Source organism: Chelonoidis abingdonii, chromosome 19 (assembly GCF_003597395.2).
Source record: "Chelonoidis abingdonii isolate Lonesome George chromosome 19, CheloAbing_2.0, whole genome shotgun sequence".
Classification (NCBI taxonomy): Eukaryota; Metazoa; Chordata; order Testudines; family Testudinidae; genus Chelonoidis; species Chelonoidis abingdonii.
The window spans coordinates 33,681,747-33,703,598 of record NC_133787.1 but is presented as its reverse complement, the minus strand read 5'-3'; the positions used below and the strand labels follow the sequence as shown (position 1 = coordinate 33,703,598).

Here is a 21,852-nt window from a genome sequence, read left to right as displayed (position 1 = left end):
AAGTTCAAATTTATCATAAAATCACTTCAGATAGAACAATGTAATATTCAAATTCTACTTGAATCTGACACACAGAAAGACAAAACAGACTGTGTTGGACTTAAAAGAGGCAAACAATAACAGCACTGTTTGCTTAAAAAACAAAATAGAACCCTCCTTAGAAAGTCTTAGATTAATCCATCAGCTCTGGGACTGACTCTCTGACATAACTGGGGAATGCTCAATAAACACAAGATAGAGGGCTGGAAAAAGAGTCTCTCCACTGTCATCAAATCCAGATGTTGCTCTACACCAGGATAGTTTCCCAAGACAAGGTTAAGCAGCCACAAATTGCCAATGCCCTTACTACATGTGGGGATTATCATTTTGAATGGGAACCCTGGTCATAGCCCTTTCTGCAGTCATGTCCCCTATACCAGCAGCTATAAAAAGGTTGATGGCTGCAAGTGTAGGAGATACTACAGGTAGCTCTACACCCTGTGGAGATCCAGCCAACAGGGGAGATCAGCCAACAGTTGGATCTGCCAGATTTAGGCTGCTTTTCTTCCACTGGAGCAGCGAAAAGTGGCCAGAGCAGAGCCCAGGATAGGGCCAGAGTTCAGATCAAACTTTATTTATGAATAGAGTGAAATTGATGGCTTTTAAACCTGTGATGAGCATTAATCAATACACTTGGGAATCTTTGAGGAAGAGAGGCTCACCACCAGAATAGCAGTTGAGGACCAAGGTGCATTGATAGATCTAGTTAAGTGCAGGGCAAAAACACACACACAGATACCCCATGCCAGCTGTCTCCTCTCTGAGAAGAAAAACAGTCTCCAGTTTCTCACAAAAATAGTGGTTCAGATCCTGAGGTCATACCTTTCACAGGAAAACTGCTATTGAAAACAATGGAAGGGCTGCCTCATTCAGGAAGACTGAATAAAAATTGAGTAAGAACTTCAGGATGTAGTTCATAAAGAATAAGAGACTTTCACAAAGGGACTGGGCCCTGAAGATTGGCTTCAGATCTGTCAGCAGCATTCAGGGCTGTATGGATCTGGGCCCATCCCTCATCTCACAATGAGAGCTGACTGAAAGACACAATAGCATTTCATGGCAAACTTCCAGTTTTTGACATTTGTTTTTTGTTCCACACTGGAACAAAATGTTTTGAACGTTTTTACAAAAAAATGGAAGAGTGAGTGTGTGTTATAGCCTGTTTTGCGATGCTGGAGATTCAGATTCAAGCCCATGCTTCAGACCAGAGAGTTTTCCTCCCACCTCACACTGAATCAGGCAGAACAAGAACTTAACTAGCCAGCTAAAAAGTGTGCAAGAGTCACTCTTGCTCCTGAGGTGACTTAGGGTATGTCTACACAGCAACAGACACTCACCGCAGTGAGTCTCAGAGCCTGGGTCTACAGATTCAGGCTGCCGGGCTCGTGCTACAGCACTAAAAATAGCTATGTAAATGTTTGGGCTTGGGCTAGAGCTCAGGCTCTGAAGCCTGAGCCCAAATGTGTACACAGCTATTTTAAGCATTGTAGCACAAGCCTGAGTCTGTAGACCTGGGCTGCGAGACTTATTGCCATAGGTTTCTGCTTGCCAGGTAGACATATCCTTAGTTGAAACGGAAAGGCTTTGACAAAATTTTATTTAGCTGAAAATGTTCCAACCACCTCTACTCAAGCTATTATAACTTTCTCATGCTGTTTGTTTTCCCCAGCAATCTATATTCACATTCAACACAGCTTAAAATGCAAATCAAAACCTTTCCCTTGGCCATTGACTTTTAAAAGTTTGTTCAGCCGTTGTTAGCCCTACATCTAACCCATATTTTTTAAAGGAAGATTTAAGTTAAACCACTATAGCTATTGCTGGAAATATAATGAAAGTGCTCCCAGCCAAAAGCCTAAATACTGAAATAAGACATTGGATCAGTCACTCTTTATAACCCTCCTTATTATGGCTTCTTTGAGTTCCTTTAAATTATAGGTCTGTAAAGGTACCAGGCTTAATTATCTTGTAAGTCACTGTCATGCCTGCCTACTTGCTGAATGCCATGGCACCAAAATGAAGGCTACATCAGTTTTTCTTTTGTTATTTTGTTGTATATGAAGTAAACATTTCAATCAATTCCCCCGCCCTCTACCCCATCATTTTAGGATTACGTTGAAATTGTATGTGAAATAAGAAGGACACACTATTCCACGGATAAAGTGTAACAAAAATCATTGGCATGTAAAGGAGACAATGCAAAATGTGGTGCAATTGGTATAGGCACTGATGTACACTAGGACATAGGAGACCCATATTAAAAATTAAAGAGCCATAGGCTGGAATTCATTCCCAGGTCACTCTTAGATTTCTAATGAAGGTTAAGGATTTGTAGGACCTAAATTAAATCTTTACAGTAAGTCTTCTCAGACCTTCAGTAAGGGCCTTACTGTGGTTGTCTAGTCCCATTGGTTTGCACTAGTAAGGTTATTACAGTTCGGCCTCTTATGAGCTACCCTCAACAAAGCTGATCTGTGTCCTTGCAGAGGACTGTTTTGTTTGAATGGTTCTTTTGTTAATATCTGGCCTTCATTGGCATTATCAGTTCTCTATTGATGCCTAGGAAAAACGCAGTGACTCAGTATCATACAACATACCTGATTTCAAGAGTTCTGAATATTAAAATAAAACTTGGATTACGAGTCAATTACCGGCTATTAGCCAGGATGGTGACGCATGCAACACAAAGATCTGAATGTCCCTAGCCTCTGCTTTCTAAAGGCTGGAAGTGACGGACAGGGAACGGATCACTCAGTGATTGTCTGTTCTGTTCATTCTCTCTGAAGCACCTGGCATTGGCCACTGTCAGAAGACAGGATCCTGGGCTAGATGGACCACTAGTCTGGCCCAGCGTGGCTGTTCTTATGTCTGATGACATCTCTCTTTTAAAGAGGTAACACTGTCTAGTGTTTAAGATGTTAGTTACATTGAAATAACAACCCTCCTTGACTTTCTCTTGTGAACTTTGGTCTTTTATTACCTTTAAAGAGCCATGATGGTCTTTCCCTCCGACAATTAGAACTTCTGCCATATCTTCAGCCTGGGCAGACCGGGCATGGATGAACAAAGCTCTGCCAGCTTCAGTTATATTTTTCAGTGCAACTAAAGATCCATTGGGTTCCACCTTAAAGTCTGGGTTAGAAACTTCAAAGTTCAACTTGTCATTCCCCTTGCAGTCATCAAACACCACTGGGAAAGAACAAACAACAAGAACGTAAGTATTGGTCTACGTACACAAGCTTCAAACATTTATACATGATTTGCTTCTCCACAGATATCACATACAACTGGTTCCAAACTATGGAGCACATTTTCAAAGTGGTCTCCAATCAAGCTCTCTGTTTGCCTGACTTCGTGGACAAGCTTGTGCATGTGCAGTTTTGGAGGGATGCAAGATTTTGACCAGGCAAATTAGGTAGCTAAGACATAAATTAATAATTTCAGTCTTAGACATTGTGATCACTCAGATCAAGATCACATGAACAGCAAATACATACCTAATTGCATATATTAGGTAGTATCTACAGAGTACTTATCATGGACTTGTTCAGGTTCTGGACCTCTAGAGTCTTTAAGGCTAACAAAACAGTTAAAGGTAACCAGTATGTTGCCTTCATGACTGGAATTGGTTGTTTTTAAAAATATCCTGCATCCTATTCTATTGTAAAAATGTTATGTGATAGAAAAGTGTAGCAGAAAGTGATGTAAACTATAGTATTCTATCAAGACATCCAGCTAAATGTATGAATTCCACATTAAACCTATCCCTCTTTATTGTTTAAAATTGTAGCTAGAAGATAGACAGCCAACTTCCCATTGAAAAATCAATGGGAAGGGAACACTTGCTCTTTATATTTTTAAAAAAACTTCCCCATAATTGTAACAGTGTGACACGTAATTCAAAAGACTGTAATTGTGAGTAGTATGGATTTTTTGTTTGCAGAATGGTTTATTTATTGATTTGAGAGCCTTTTATACAGAGCTGATGATCTATGAAGGTGACTATTTTAGGTTATATATAACTAATAATTATATATATTAGCCACCATTTAAAACACAGCTATCACCCAAATACAGGATCCCAGTTACCACTGTGTGGGCGTTGTATTTAACGGCAACCATCAATGGAGCAATATTGTTCTTTGTGTTTGTCAGACTTCCACCATTAATAAAACTATGGGGCAGATGCTCACCCTGGTGAAAATTACAATAGCGCCATCGATCCTCAGCCCTAGTATAAATTGTCATAGACTCACTGAGAGCACACCAGCTGGGGATAGGCCTCTAAATATCCACAGATAGAAACTGTTTATGCTACCAAGAAACCTTTTTAAGCCTTGTGAGAGTTGACAGTGTTGCTCAGATATACATGTTCTGCATACTTGCTATTGCTCTGCATCTTTAGTACTTTATTTTTAATATACTATCATCTTTACTAACAATTCGTTACAACACAATTGTTCTTTAAAGAGATTTCTCAAAAAAAACATACAAAAAGGAAACAAGAGATTGACGGTGATTAAGAAAAATACTGTGATGAATTACATTAATTTCAAGTGAACAACCAGCAAGCTACCGCAAGTTGATAAGTTATGAGGTGATAAAAGTACCTATCCCCATTTCTTTTATCTTTCTTATTTCACAATACAGTGAAAATGTATGCTAGATTTTGTGTGTAACATTTGGTAAATGATGAGTAACTCGAGTTAATTCAGATCACATACCCATTCTACATGCACTTGACTTTTTCTTGAGCTGTGTTAGTCTCCTTAACTATTATAGATTTATACTATAGACAGTTTTGCCCCTAAAGACCTTGGAGATTTAGCAAGTGCTCCTAGCTTTTAAATACTGTGAATACCATTGCCTGCAGTAATTACATACTTCATTAAAATGGAATCTCAGTTACATCGTGTCAGCTTTAGACCTCATAATAAACCATGTGATTAAGAAGTCTTCACCACAAACTTGTAGTTGCACCATAAATCTTTTAGGTTTCTCCATTTGAGAAAGATGGATTACTTGTGTTTGGTGTGTTGCTTTTTTTTTTAAAAAGGAGATCCATCCTAGACTCTCAGACTGCTTATTAAGCTGCTTATATAGTGAATTTCTTTTAAGTTCATGGTGGGGTGCTTGCTGTTTTGATCTTGTTTTCCCTTCTGTAGTGGATCTTTAAAAACTGTGCTTTATGGATACGGACAAGCACCCAGAAATTATAGACGATCAAAGGCATTAGACTTATTAAAAATAAAGCAGCTTCAAAATGATTAATGGGTTAAATCCACTGTTGGGATTATCTTGTTAGGTTCAGTTGTTGTTTCTATAGTCAAGAAATTCCTAGTTTCCATCACAGCCTGACCAATACTGGAACCAAAGCTGTGGTCTCAGATACAGAATAACTTTGTGTCCAGCCATGGTACAGTACACACTACAGAGACCATCTACAACTGACTGGCATAACAGACCTGCAGGTAAATTTCCCATACGACCTCACTCCACCAATACTAATGGATTCAGCATATATTCACAGCACTACAGTTCTTGGATCTGGGCTGGCAGGGGACTGTAGACCTAGTCAAATTTCCTCCTGGAATTCCACTGCATTTGAACCCCACCACCAGAAAATTGCAGAGATTGGAAATCTGTGGCCCTTTGCTGATTCTTCAGTTTGAGTGAAGCTTGCTACTATGTGATGCATTGTTGAGTATGGCCTAAAATGCACACTAAGAGGCTGATTTTCAGAAGCAATGGTACCCACAACTCCAACTGATGTCAACGAGAGTGCAGCCAGACTGGTTATGGAATCACAGCTTGGAATGGGAACAATACCAGCCCCAACCTTCTCAGCCAGCACTGTGTACTGCGAGGGCTGGCAAATGGTCAGAATCAAATCTAAAATGGCTAACAGGGAAGAACTGGTAGCAAATCTGTAGGTAGAAGGAAATTTGGGTGAAAGTGATCATGAAAAAGGAAGTAGTGAGAGCAGCAGAATAAGGATAATGGACTTCAAAATAGCAGACAAACTCAGAACTTGTATGTAAGGTTCCACGCGAAGAAAATCTAAGGGCAATAGGAGATCAGGAGAACTAGCAGTTTCTCAAGGAGACAATATTAAAGGCACAACTACAAACTATCCTGATGCAAAAGATCAGAAGACTAGAAAAAAGCCAACACGGCTCCATCAGGAGATCTTTTATGACCTAAAAATCAAAAAGGAATCCCACAAAAAGTAGAAACAGATTAATTGGTGATGAGGAGTACAAATAGCACAGGTATATTGGAACAAAATCAGAACTTGCTAAGGTACAAAATGAGTTACACCTAGCACAGGACATAAAAGGCAATAAGAAGAGGCTCCAGAAATACATTAGGAGCAAGAGAAAGATGAAGGAAAGCATAAGTCCTTTACTTAGCAGTGAAGGACTAATGAATGCTCCGGTAGTTAATGCTTATTTTTCTCCAGCCTTTGCTATAAAGGTTAATGGTGACCAGATACTCAACACAATTAATGTTACCAACAAGAGGGAAGGAACAGAAAGCAAAAAAGACAAAAAACAGATTAAAGAACATTTAGACAAGTTAGATATATTCAAGTCAGTAGGTCCGGATGAATTTAATCCTATTGTACTTGAGGAACTGGTTGAAGGAATCTTGGAACCGTAAGTACTTATCTTTGAGAACTCCTGGAGTATGGGTGAGGTCTCATAAGACTGGAAGAGAGCAAACATAGTGACTATCTTTAAAAAGGGGAGGAAAACCAGGTAATTATAGATCAGTTAGCCTAACTTTGACACCTATAAAGATCCTGGAACAAAACTTAATAATCAATTTGTAAACACTTAGAGGATGGTCAGTTATAAGGAATAGCAAGCACGGATTTGCCAGGAACAAATCATACTAAACCAACCTAATTTCCTTCTTTGACAGGGTTGCTTACCTAGTGGATGGGGGAAGCAGTAGACAGGATGTGTCTTGATTTTAGAAGGCTTTTGACACTGGACATTTGGTCTAGATGAATTTACTATAAAAGTGGGTGCATAACTGGTTGAAAGACCATACTCAGAGTAGTTATCAATGGTTTGCTGTCACACTGGGAGGACATATATAGTAGGGTTCCACAGGGAGCAGGCCTGGATCTACTACTATTCAATATTTTCATTAATGACTTGGATAATGGAGTGGAGAGTGCTTATAAAATTTGTGGATGACACCAATATGGGAGAGATTGCAAGCAATTTAGAGGACAAGATGAGAATTCAAAAACAACTTTGACAACTCAGAAGATTAGCCTGAACTCAATAAAGTTGAGTGCAAAGTACTAGACTTAGGAAGGAAAGTCAAATGCACAACTAGAAAATGGAGAATAAATGATTAGGTGGTATTACTGCTGAAAAGAATCTGGATGTTATAGTGGACCACAAATTGAATAGGAGTCAACAAAGTGATGGAGTTGTAAAAAGGGATTTAATCATTCTGGGGTGTATTAACAGGAAGTAAGACCCAGGAGTTAATGGTCCCACTCTTCTCAGTACTTCTGAGGCCTCTGCTGGATTTGCATCCAATTCTGGGACCCACACTATAGGAAAGATGGGAACAAATTGGAGAGAGTACAGAGGAGAGCAACGACAATGATAAAAGGTTTAGAAACCTGACTTGTAAGGAAAGTTTAAAAAAAAGTGGGCATGTTTAGTTTTGTAAAAAGACAACTGATGGGGGACCGGTTAACAGCCTTCAGATATGTTAAGGGCTGTAATAAAGATGACTATGATCAATAGTTTTCCATGTCCACTGAAAGAAGAATAAGTAGTAATGGTCTTAATCTGAAGGAAGGGAGATTTTAGGTTCAATATTAGGAAAATCTTTCTAACTATATAGGTCGTTAAATGCTGGAATAGTCTTCCAAGGGAGAATGTGGAATACCCTTCATGGAGGTTTTTAAAACAGGTTGGACAAACACCTGTCAGGCCAGCCTTAGCACAAGAGGCTGGATTTGATGACTCTGAGGTCCCTTCCAGCCTTATTTTTCTCATATGCACCATCATGAGAGAGTGGGTAAAAAGTGTCCATGTGCTTGAGTAAATGGAAGAGTCAGGGTTGAATAGGTGGGGGAATGGAAAATGAAGCCTCAAAATGGGGAAAACTGCACAAGTGACCATAGGTGCTAGAATTAGTGGTGCTGCAGCACACCCGGGCTTGAAGTGGTTTCAATCATATACAGGGTTTGCAGTTTGGTTCAATGGCTCTCAGCCCCCTTTCCTCTCCCCCCACTATGAAAACTGTTCCAGCACCACTGCAAGTGAGAGGAGAGAAAGAGGGGGACAGTGATGGGGTACGGAAGAAAGGAAAGAGTGAGAGACTACATTTTGGGAAGAGATACACTAAGGGGAAGATAGAAATGAAAATATGAGGGAAGGAGAGAAAAGACACCACTGGGAAAGGAAGGCAAATAGAGGTGGCAGAAGAAAGGAGGAGAAATCAGACACATGAAAAGCAGCTAGAAGACAGAAGGATACCACTTGCTGGTGAAGGAATGGAAGGAAAAGAAAAGAGACAGAGAATCAAAAAGAAATGAGACATACTGGCCCAAATCCTGCTCCCATTTACTCCAAATTAGCATCACTATCCTCAGTATAACCTTGGACTGACAGTTGGATAACAGAGCAGAATTGGGTCCAGCAGGTTCATTTAATTGAATAAAAGGTTAAACCAAAACGGTACCATAACTAAGACAAAAGGCCCCTGTTGCCCTTGGGCATCCCCCTCCCTCCAGATGAATTCTTCAGCCTCCCCCTACTCCTCTTTTCCCTCATCCTGCAGGCCCCTGTCAACCAAGTTTTACACTGCACCAGAGAAAGAACACACTGAACATGGGATGTGCTGCTCCAAATGACCTGACAATAATAAGACCGTATGATGCATCAGAGTCAATGCTCTCAGACCACTCTGCATGTTAATTGAGACCATGGAGCACTGGTGGTAAGATTCATGTAATCGCAGCTAGATCCTGATGTAGGTTTGTATTAGCAGCCTGCCCTAGTACCCAAAGCACCATCTGAATGCAGGTCCTGTCGATAGTATATGACAGGCATTTTAATAGCCACACAGATCTTACAGCACCGTCACAGCTTGCAAAAAGGCAGCTCCCCACATACACAAAGTGTGGGGATTAAAAGCTGAAATTCTTCATTCAGGTGCACGATGTAGATTCCATCCTGATGGAGAGATTATAAGTGAATCCTTTTGCATAAAAGCAGCCCTCCAATAAAAAAAAGATTCAGGCAATTTACTAGTGCATTAATAGTCCACAGCTGGTAAAGTATGGCAGCTGCCACTTTGGCAAGTTAAGTGTGTCAGAAGAGAGGAGTCTCCTAGTAACAGTTTAAAAAAAAAGCCAAACAAATAAGGAAAGCTTTCACTTGAAAACAGAGATCACAGTTCAGACCTCTAATGTCACCAAGCACAGCACTGTTGGCTGCGTTAAAAAATGAAGTTACACTTCCTGGGGATTCAAAAAAAAAAAAGTTTTAGACTTTCTATTAGTGCATTTCTCCAGCAGCGCTACTCAGCATTCAGCAATCTCTAGATTTCTGCATAGCCAACATCTGTGAGCATTGCAAAGAGACCCAAGAGCTCATGCTGGTTGGACACGGCAATCAGAAGAGATATTTGGGTGTATATTTTATATTCAGTTGGAGTGTGAACCTGTCATTTTAATCCACTTCATAGTCTGCTCCTTCATTTCTCTGGATTTTATGAAACTGGCACTTTTTCCAACTGATGGAAAAAACAGGGCTGTGTGAAAAGTGGAATGCTACTTCCTTGCCATGTTTCACCCAAAACACCGATCCCCTGAATTCCCAGTTCCACCACAGAATTTGGCTCTCCGACTTCAGGAACAAGAGGATGTGAAGATGACAGTGGCAAAGAAAGAGAGCAGGAAATCAAAAGTGTTTTGGGAAGGGATATGAAAGAGATGATAGGACCAGTGAGAGTCTGATTGTGTGTAGGAGTGAAACCAAGAGTGAATGGGAGGAAACAAGGGAGCCATGTGAACACAATATGAAGGAATATAAAGGCCCAGCAGTGACAGAAGTAGGTTGAGCAAAACTGTAAAGAGTTGAAGATAAGTATGGTAAATCTGAATTTCAGGGGCAATTCCCGAATCACTGTCATTTCTTTGTCCAAAAGAAGGATGGGAATTTGGTTTTGAGTCTTGCAAAAAAGAGTTCTGCACCACCAGTTCTGTGCTCATATCATAGGGGACCCAGGACAGAGGATATTCTATCATGCAGGCATTCCTGCCTATCCTTCAATCAGGGGATACTGGGCTATGGCAAGCTATATCAGCTAATGCAGTCCCCATGGAAGAGTCTTTCAGCTGCTCCACAGCTTTATGGTAAAAATTCCTTTCCCTGGCCCAGGCTGCATATTCGGTCCATGAATTTGGGCCTTAGTTAAGAGAGAGAAAGGAAAACACTGAAATGGCACACAATTACTGCTGAGTCATACTCAAAGGCTGATTCAGCTAGATCCAGATAGGATATTAAATGGTCTACAGTCTCCGTCTCTCAAGAACAAAGCAAACTTGTGTATGAGACAGAGTCTTAGGAACAACCATACCTGGGTGGAAAACTCAGGCTGAGGTTTCCGTTTGGCGTTATCTGCGTTACAAGTACCATCAAACTTCAAGGAATAAGATTGGATTGTCCAAGAAATGGGACATCCCTCATGCTTGCAACAGATTACTGTCAATGTGCAATTAGAAGAATCTACTCTTCTCAATTTTTTCTTCTAATCTGGCTCTAAAAAAGAGTCCAAGTAAAAAAGATGCCTATGAATAACCTAAAATCAAAGTATGTCTGCAGGATAGTGCACATTTTAGTCAAAGAAGGTTGTTGGAGGGGTTGGGCTGGCATGGGAGGAATTATTTAGTCATTGGACCAAATCTCTAATAGTCCATTTACAGCAGAAGAGAATTTGGCCCTTATCTGAAATTTGGATGTTCAGATGGTATGATAAAATGGGTGATAACAACAGACAGATGAGACACGTGGTGAATGTTACAAGAAATAAGAACAGAAGACGCAGTGCAACTGCTCTCACATAACAGACATGTATACTATACATGGGATTTAACAGATCAAATAACTAGTAACCTGCTTAAAAGGGAACTCTCACACTTGAACTTTTATTTTAAAGTTCACATTAGTAACTTTCAGTTAGTGCTTAAGAAGTTTAATCAAATTAAATTTTAAAACTCCTTAGAGCAAAGACCATCTTTTTTTTGTTCTCCTTGTATACCATCTAGCACAGCGGCCCATGACTCAGGATCAGAGGCGCTACTGCAATACAAATACTAATCAACCATCATCATTCAACTACCCTACAATCTACACTGCTGGAAATCACACACCAGTCATTATTATAGATGGCTGTGTCCAGATAAGAAGTTATCAGGGAATTAAAATATAACGATCTAACTTTTATTTACATGAAGGCAAAGTTATTCATTTGTTGATGCCTACATAAGGCTTCTGATGTTCCTTGTCATGCCCCACTGCCAAGTGAACATGTTTATTGTGTTTAATATGCCATATGGTATGAAACAGTCTCCAAAAACCTGTGAGAGCCGAATGGAAGCACTGCCAACCATCTCCCAATGAAAAACAACATGTATGTCACTTCTCTCTCTGGGTTCATTTCTCAGCATTAGGCTCTCCAGCATTTATTTTTAAGAAATCTTGTCACCATATGTATTTGGTATAATATATATGCCCACTAACTAACTACATTGATCAGAGAGACAGAGAGAGAGTGTGTATGTGTGTGGTTTTAATCATAGCCTTCCATCATCAGAGGCAACTTTGACAACTGGAGGCATCTTGCGTGGGATCCCAAGCCCATTTACTGTAATGATTCGGAATTGAAGATGTGACTGGCAACGTTACCTTTTATAGATCAGGACAAGAAATCTCATGTTTGTGGAACTCTTTTCCAAGCTCTTTTCCCCTATCCACCCACCCCACAATTATGATGGGTAACATATGTGAGGCTTTCACACAAATGTGATATTGATAATGAACCACAGCTGTTTTAATGAATCCACTATTGAAACAGGAAATGTTTAACTCCTGGATCTTTCCTGTAAGTAGTACACTGGTAAAACACAAGCTGCAGCACAGTTCTTACATCCTGAAGTTCGTTATGCTGAGACATTTCTATTTCAAAGCCCCATTTTCAGGGTTTTAACACTCAAATGCTTCAATTTGCTTTGAGCTGAAGTATGGGACCCACTGTTCTGAGCCTGCCTGTTTATCATTTGTTTAAAATTGCTTGAGAACTATTTTGGACCATTAAAAGAAAGATATGAAAGTACAACATGTGTGCATATTCTGCAACGGCATGCGTACATATGATAACTAGCCATCTAAACAGACAGACTTAATATGGATAAGAGCTTATATTTAGAAAAAGATCCTTGTAAACAATTTATGAAGGCATCACTTCACACAATCACTGGAGAGAGTCTGCCTCTTTGGTGGAACATAACAGCTAGTTCAGGGTACCCAGCAATAGTTTATGATAGGGATTGAAGGATACTATATCTGATTGAAACTACAGGGGAAAATTTAGGCAGGCAGAAAGTAATTATCAACTGGAATATGGCCAGCAGACCGGAAGCTCATATGCCTTCTCATGCAAATATTGTCATCTTTAATATCCAAAAGTTTTGGAATCTCAGTTTTGCATCTCCTCTGAAAGACAAGCACCTCCAACACCATGCTAGGGGAGTGACTCATTAATGGCAAGATCACTGCCTATAGTGGTATAGCTGAAGGCTAAATAAATAAATAAAATTAAGCCTGAAAAGCAGCTACATACAACCCATCTACACTTTTTGTTTGAGAACATTTTTTAATCAGAACCCAGGGATAGTTCTTTTTATACAGAAATAGTGTATTTCTGTCCATTGGTGCAAGAGTGAAATATTCACACCTGCAATGCGTAACATACCCAGTTTCTTAAAATTGATTTTCACAAAAGCCACTTCAATTCACATTGCATTGTGCTTCTGAGTCCAAGTCAGCCGATCAATTTCATACTTTGAAGGGAAAGGCTATGGGTCAATGTACTGGTCAACTAAAAAAATCTGAAGTATTTAAGTGTGGGTGTTATCAGAATTGGGTTCTATAGCATTCTTCCAACTTTAACACCCCTGGAAGAGTTAAGCCTCATTCTGTGGATGGAATTTTAGCCCATTGAAGTCAATGGGAGTTTTGCCTCTGACTTCAGAGAGACCAGGATTTTAGCCTTTAGGCTTATTCATTCAGTCCAACAGTTAATTTTAGCTCATGTTTTGATCATAACAGGGCTCGATCTCTCTTTCAGAATTCAGTTGGATTGGGGCCGGGGGGGAAGTGGTGGAGGGAGTCTGGTGATGAGAGATGGGGAAGCAGCAGCTACACACAGAAAGCGACTGTTAATAAACTCCCAGCTGGCACGGAACCCGTTGCTGTGAAAAGAATCCAGCCCTGCTCAAAGAATTCAGCAATACAGGCGGGGTGGGTAACCTGAGCCCTGTTAGCTAGGCAGAGAAAAGGGAACAGCAGCAAATGCTATTGAGAGCTCTTATTTTAGTTTATAATGATTCATAGAACACCACAACCCACCAAGTCTAGTAAGCACTAAAGAATGGAGCTGGGTGAGGACAAGGGACAAACAACTGGGAAGATGGCAACAGGCCAGATAGTACATTCTGGAGCCAGGCCCTGGGTGTGGGAGGCAGCTGCTGTTGCAGCTCAAGGCAAGAGCGGCAAAGCAACAAAGACGACTCAGTTTAGATCTCTGCTCTTTCCCTGGACCAGCAACAGGAATCTTCTCCCTTCCCCTGAGCCTTCCCCCGCAATAGCAGCCCCAGGGCATTAGTTTGGTGGGGAGCCCAAGTCCAGGCCTGAAGTCCAAACGAGGCCCTCTCCCTAGCAATAGGCAGCCGTTACCCATCTTTTGACTGACTCCTTTGGGAGCTGCCCAACCAGCTTGTCTCTCAGACACGTAGAATTCAGTGATCATATTGTGCTTATGGTGCCTGCAAGAGCTCTGCTTTATGTGGTGACTGATTCCAGCCCTCAATACCACAAGTCATAGAGACACAGACTTGTTGAAGGGCTAGGAGGGATCTTGACCCTAACTGTGTCTTAGCATAACAGCTGTGTTTCTACTTCCTACCCACTTCTGATTTGAAGAGATAATGGCTCAGCCCTTTCCTACCCAATAGCTGCTAAGACTCCAGAGTCCCTGCCATGGATTTCTGTTCTCTAGAGCAGGCTCCCTGCATAGCAACAGAAACTTGCCTCTGTATATTTGCTCCTTGTGTCCTGCCCCTTTTATCATTAGCAAATTTCTAGAAATAAGGCAAGATCCCTTAACACCCGATATCAACGCTAAAAATTAACTAATAGGAATTGTGTCCTGACTCTCTAAGGGCTTTAAAAATTAGCAGATTTGCACTGGAGGTTGGGAAAAGGTAATGTTAACAACTGACAGATCTAATGGCTTCTGAAGGTCAAACAGTTTTCCTTAAAAATATACACAGTACAAAAAAGTTATTAAAAATCAATGTGTCTTATAGAAATTATGATTTGTAGCCAGGGAAAACCGTAGGCGAGGCTGAGGGTTCCTTCATGGAAAAAACCCTATAGAATTTAACAGAAAATGATAGTCTTTCTGTAGGATATTTTTAACCATCCTATAGAATTTAATGAAGAATTCTAGCTCTGCAGTGGATTTTCCTGAGGGTGGATTAAAAAAAATACCCTGTGGAAAGGTTATCATTCACTATTGTATTCTTTAGGTCTCTTCCATATGTATGTAAATTCTTTATATAGCTCATCAAATAAATTATAAAAACTGCTTCTTAGCATATAGATATTCAAAGATTGAAGGAATGGAAGTGACAGCAGAATGTTCAGCAAAATACAACAGGGATAAATTAACAGAAAAAAATCTATATTTAATTACTTTGGAAAAGCCAGGCCAAATTTCATACAAATTAGTCCTGTATCAGAGAAGAAGAACTCCACATGGACTCCTCCTGAGGGTCGAAATGACAGCCTGGACCTATACATTGAATGCTTCCGCCAATGTGCACAGGCAGAAATCGTGGAAAAACAACATCGCTTCCCTCATAACCTAAGTCGTGCAGAACGCAATGCCATCCACAGCCTCAGAAAACCAACCTGACATTATCATCAAAGAGGTGATAAAGGAAGGTGCTGTTGTCATCATGAACAAGTCTGACTACCAAAAGGAGGCTGCCAGACAACTCTCCAATACCAAATTCTACAGGCTACTTCCCTCAGATCCACGAGGAATACACTAAGAAACTGCACCATCTACTCAGGACACTCCCACACTAACACCAGAACAAATCAACATACCTCAGAGCCCCGACCAGGGTTATTCTATCTACTACCCAAGATCCACAAACCCGGAAATCCTGGACGCCCATCATCTCGGGCATTGGCACTCTCATGAAGGGCTGTCTGGATATGTGGACTCTCTACTCAGACCTATGCCACCAGGCGTCCCAGCTATCTCCGTGAACCACTGATTTCCTGAGGAAACTACATGCATCGGTCACTTCCAGAAACAGCATCCTAGCCTGGATTGTAGAGGCTTCTACCACAAACATCCCACACACAGATGGATACAAGCGTCAGGAACAGCTATCAGTGATGCCACAGCCACTGGAGTGCTGAGCTCTGTGCCTTTACTCACACACAATTATTTCAAATTTGATGACAATAATATCTCATCAGTGGCACTGCTATGGGCACCCACATGGCCCACAATATGCCAATATTTTATATGGCTGACCTGGACAATGCTTCCTCAGCTCTCGTCCACTCATACCCCTTCTCTACCTATGCTACATTGATGACATCTTCATCATCTGACCCATGGAAAGGAGACTCTGGATAAATTCACCACGATTTCTACAGCTTCCACCCCCACATCAACCTCAGCCTGACCAATCTACATGGAGGTCCACTTTCTAACACCACGGTGCAAATAAGGATGGTCACATTAACACACCCTATATCGAAACCTACTGACGCTATCCTACCTTCATGCCTCCAGCTTCCATCCCGGGCACATCACATGATCCATTGTCTACAGCCAAGCACTGAGGTACAACCGCATCTGCTCTAACCCGCAGACAGGACCAACACCTACAAAATCTCCACCAAGCATTCTCAAAACTACAATACCGCACAAGGAAATTAGGAAACAATCAACAGAGCCAGACGTGTACCAGAAGCCTCCTACTGCAGACAAACCCAAGAAAGAAACCAACAGGATTCCACGGCCATCACATACAGCCCCAGCTAAAACCCTCCAACGCATCATCAGGGATCTACAACCCATCCTGGACATGATCCCACGCTTTCACAGGCCTTGGTGCAAGCCAATCCTCACCCACAGACAACCTGCCAACCGAAACTATTCTCACCAGCAACTCACACCACACCATAGTAACTCCAGCTCAGGAACCAATCATGCAACAAACCTCGATGCCAACTCTGCCCACATATCTACACAGCAACCATCACAGGACCTAACCAGATCAGCCACAATTAAATATACGCCATCATATGCCAGCAATGCCCTCTGCTATGTACATCGGCCAAACTGGACAGTCTCTATGGAAAAGGATAATGGACACAAATCAGGCATAGGAATGGCAATATACAAACCTGTAGGTGAACACTTCAACCTCCCTGGCCACACTATAGCAGACTTAAGGTGGCCATCCTGCAGCAAAAAAACTTCAGGACCAGACTTCAAGAGAAAACTGCTGAGCTTCAGTTCATCTGCAAATTTGACCCGTCAGCTCAGGATTGAACAAAGACTGTGAATGGCTTGCCAACTACAGAACCAGTTTCTCCTCTCTTGGTTGTCACACCTCAGCTACTAGAACAGGGCCTTATCCTCCCTGATTGAACTGACCTCGTTATCTCTAGCTTGCTGCTAGCATATATATACCTGTCCCTGGAAATTTCCACTACGTGCATCTGACCAAGCGGGTATTACACCACGAAAGCTCATGCTCCAAAACAACTGTTAGTCTATAAGGTGCCACAGTATTCTCTGCTGCTTTTACAAATTAGTCCTGGAATTTCATGTCCTTCTGAAGACCTAATCACTTCATACATTTGCAATGACTGTATTCACAAATTCAATAATTGCACAGGGAAATATCTATGTCCAATTGCATGTGCATTCACCAAATTTGTGGGTGCAACCCTGTTAATCTCGCACGCAATTATGTGCTCATTTTGCACATTCAAGTGAGTGAGATGCTGGCCTCAAAGAGAAAGTCTTCCGCACTGTTACTGGTAGCTATTAATGTTAGCAGGTTTTTCTTCCGTGTCTCACAAATAAATAAAAATGCAGAGCCTAAGAGATGGGATAGGTTTACCATAGATAAAGAAAGAAGAGGTCATACAATGCTGCTTTACGGGGAATCCAACACAGCTGATCCAACAGATGAAATTTCACCCGTCTCCCTCTCCTGCTAGTCTTTCTATGCTTTTTTCCACATTGCTCCTCTAATGCCTGGAATATCATTTTTTATCCCAGGCATGTGTGTTCCTCAATCACATCTTCAGAGTGCTTCCTAGAAACTCACTTTTGTCAATAGCCTTCCACTACCAACCTCCATTTGTATCAAGTTACTGAAAAAACACAAGCACTACAATACAATTCAGTTTAACAAAGAGGAGGTTAAGGGTTGACTTGATTATGGACTTTAAGTATTTACATGGGAAACATTTAATAATGGGCTTTTCAAACTAGCAAACATGATCTGATGACTGGCAGTTGAAACTAGACAATTTCAGACTAGAAATAAGGTAACATTTTTTAAAAGTGAGAGTAATTAACCACTGGAATAATTTACCAAGGCTCATGGTGGATTCTTCAGCTTTGATAATTTTTAAATCAAGACTGTTTCTCCCCCCTACAAAAAATAGATTTGCTCTAGGAATTATTTTGGGGAAGTTCTATGGCCTCTGTTATACAGGAGGTTATGCTGGGTGATCACATTGCTACCATCTGGCCTTGGAATTTATGAATCTATGGGTTCAAAACAGAAAAAAACCACAAAACCATTTAAAAACACTTCAAGCCAAATTACATGACTTTGTCACACATCCTGTTTTGCCTATTGTTAAATTTATGGCTAGATCTAGCTTTTACATCAGATATAGCTGGAAGGACTAGAAGGGGTGCTTTGCTACTTCAACCTTTTCCCTCCCCATAGTTCTCTCAGTGATTGAACCAGAATTCCTTCTGGAGTTCCTCTGACCATAGGAGAGGATGCAGCATGCCCAATGCTGTGCACCCAACAGAATCTGCTGTCTAGGCCAGGGGCCAAAGTAGGACCAATGGCCTGCCCATTACCACTAACATACCCGTTACTTTAAAGAAGCAGCCACTCACAGGAGTACTAGCACAGAATTTGGGTTGTGGTCCCTGATGGAACAGTTGCTTTCCTCTGACAGGAAGTATAAGATGGGGGAAGAAGGGCTGGCCACAATTTGGCTCAAGGTCTCAGAGTAGCCTGTTCCACAACCAGAACCCAGTCCTGTATTCTAAATCACTCAAACCATGTTTCGTCCCAGAACCCAACCTCAAAGCCATGCTGATTCTCCTAGGCAGTGCGTATCATAGGTTGGGTGAAGTTGTGCCTCCCCAAACAGCCAGGCATGGCCCCGCCCATGCTCCACACCAGCCTGTCCCTGTTCTGTTTCCCACTCAGCACAGCTCCAGTCCCCCCATGCAGAGGCCCTGGCTCAGGCTGGGGCCGGGGTGGCTGCAGCCGGGCCACCCCGCCCACACTTCTGGGGTTGGGGGGCCATAACCACCCACCCTTCTGGCACTTCCCCAGTCTGTGGTTCACAAAGTACCCATGATGTCTCCTCAAGTAACTGCTCCATGACATAACATAAATTGAAGTCTCAAATCTTGTCACAGAAGGAGCTGTAATGAATTTTTCCCAACTGATATTATAACATAGACCTGATTTCACTGAGCACTTAGGCCAGATGTGGACTGTAAGGCATAGTAATATTAGAGGTGGTATTGTAACTCCCAGACATCAGATACAATTCTAATGAAAATGTGATGTCAGAAGAAGTATGTTAGGGACTTTCAATGACATTCTGTCATAGCCATTGATCTTTTGTATACAACATACAGTACAATTTAAAAAGAATGGTTATGTGATTGGAAACGTAGAAGACACCTGCATTGATATTATGTTGAATTACATTGGAACCCTCATGTCAGTGGAAAAGCAAGAGATTTCACCATGAATGTGGATTACAACCTGAATTATTCAAGGGACCCAAGAACCTAAAGCAGTGTCAAGGAAAGGATTTTTCAAAAAAAAATTTTTAAACCCTTGTTTCAGTGGAAGTATATGCCGTTGAAATGCAAATGGTCAATATTTTTTCCTTATGAGTTTATGTGACCCTCATAGAACATACCATAAAAATATATTTTTAAATGTTAATATGCTAAATCTAAGCCACGAACTGACTGAATCAAGGGAATTTAAAATGTAATCATGTGGTATTGTTGCAAATAACTCAAAAAAACTTTGATTTTATACACACACACACACACACACACACACACACACACACTATAGCTGCAATACCTATATAAGACAGGCCAACACCTTTAGTCGTGAAACAATTCCTATCTGAATGCATTGGTAGAGGGATAGTTTCAGCTGAATAGGGGCTGAATAATGAATCTGCGCTGCATTGAAAACAGTTTTAAATTTGTGATCTAACACTTCAAATTTTCAGAATAGAAGGCTTGGCAGGGAATTGAAGCATAAGAGTCAGTCAGCAGCCAGCCAGCCTAGGGTAAGATGGGGTGAGTTGAGCCTCTCTGTTTTAGGGAGCAGCCTGCTTTGTCTGTTTTTTGGTTTGAGTATGTTACTCTGAATTTTAAGAAATCAAGTAGTGTTATGTTGCAACCTTCCAGCAAGTGTATTTCATATTTTTTTATTCTTACTTCTCCATATGCCGTGAAATAGAACAGAACATAAGATTTGGAGTAGGATTCTTGGTGCTGAATTTCCTTCTCAGTGTGGATGTCAACCTAAAAATTATTCAAGACTACTCTCTTTATATCTGTGATTTATTAGAAACTAATTGGTTCAGTTACATTTGACAGAAGAAACCAGCATCTCAGGGGGCTTAACTATGTAAATAAGTTGTTGTCTGTAGTTATCAAAAAATAAAGACAAGCAATCACTCAAGAAATGGCTAGAGCCCAAACATATTAAAAAAATGGTTCACGTCTGTATTTTATTTTAAGTGTCTCCAAGCAACAAATTAATTTAGGAAGGATTTTCATTTAACCAGGCAATTGGCTGCAGGTCATAGGGTTTTTTTTTTTCCCCCTCCCTCAAGTTCACAATTAAAACTGTTTGTCTTCAAGGTCTGTTTGTTATAATTATAGTGATCTGTCATTTCTTAATGTGCTCTGTCATAACTTTGTTGCCTTTTTTTTTTTAAATGGCAGACATTTCTGTTAGTCTCTTTAAAAATAAAAAAAGAGGACTTGACTTAAAGTCTAATTTCAAACAAACTTTAAATGAAATGATGTGAGAGCCCAATTTACAGATAAGCAAGCGAGGAGTTTGCTAACCAAAAGTTGAGCACATTTCTGCTTGGCTGGACCCTGGGTCACTAGAAAGGAGCTCAAGACTATTGTCCATAGAAGCTGCCTATATGATAGAGATGAAACACTTGATCTCTAAGGCAGTGGACTATGGATCTGCTGTTACACCACTCCTGTCTTGTACATGGAGCACCCTGGGAGTTGTGTTTGACTTCCACCTGATACACAGTAAACCTTATAGTGATGGGAGGCCGGGGGGGGGGGGGAGGAAAGAGAGAGAGAGAGAGAGAGATTCCCATTATATGAAACTATCCACTTAGAACTTTCATCTCATACCACTGTCAGTACAGTCATTCCCTACCCCCAACACCTTCAGACATAGAACTTTTTCAAAAAGAGAAGGGAAAACTGGATGGCATATTCTCTTTCACCACAAGAATACATTAAGACAAGAAGCCAAAGCCAGAGACTTAGTTATTTATGTGTCTGATAATACAACAGAGGAATGCATACGCCTGGCTCCAACCTCGCCACCCCAACAAGAAGCAAAACGATTAGCTGGTATATGCCAGGAAATGCAAGGAATACAATAAAATCAATGGAAAAAACTCTTTGCTTGAAGTGCAGTAAATTTACCTTAAAAGGCATCACCAGAAATAAATCTTTTGTCTCTTCCCACCTTCAGTGCAAGTGATACCAGCACATATTTCCAACGTGCAGTTGAGTGGTCTGAGCTTGTTTTGGAGACAGAGAATGATGCATTGGCTATTTACATTAGAGGAAATTAGAGTGAGTAATAAGTCCACTATGTAATATTTTCCTTAGAATATAAATGCCCTTGCATCTTTAAAAATAAAATTACAATTAAAAGACATTCTTTGTATCAGAGACAATCTAAGGGCTCCAAAATACATTTAGCAAACAACTTTTAATTTCAACACTGTGCAGTTTGTCTCTAATTCTGTTTTGCTCCATTTGAGGATCCCATCAATTTTATGCCACAGACACACAAATCACTCCCTAAACTGGGGAAAAGCAACCACTTAATTACAGTCTACCACAGGGCAAAGCATTTTGAAGATTGCAAGTAATGCCTCCTCTCCAAGCTTC

At 40.8% G+C, this 21,852-nt stretch overlaps 1 protein-coding gene across 1 annotated transcript in view; it reads right to left on the bottom strand.

Annotated features, from left to right (window-relative positions):
- CDH13 (cadherin 13) overlaps window positions 1-21,852 on the bottom strand; it is a 738,851-nt gene that overhangs the window by 491,146 nt on the left and 225,853 nt on the right. Inside the window, exon 3 of the mRNA XM_032766126.2 lies at window positions 3,020-3,228. Within this exon, the coding sequence (XP_032622017.1) occupies window positions 3,020-3,228 (209 nt within the window). The remainder of the gene's footprint in view (window positions 1-3,019; window positions 3,229-21,852) is intronic.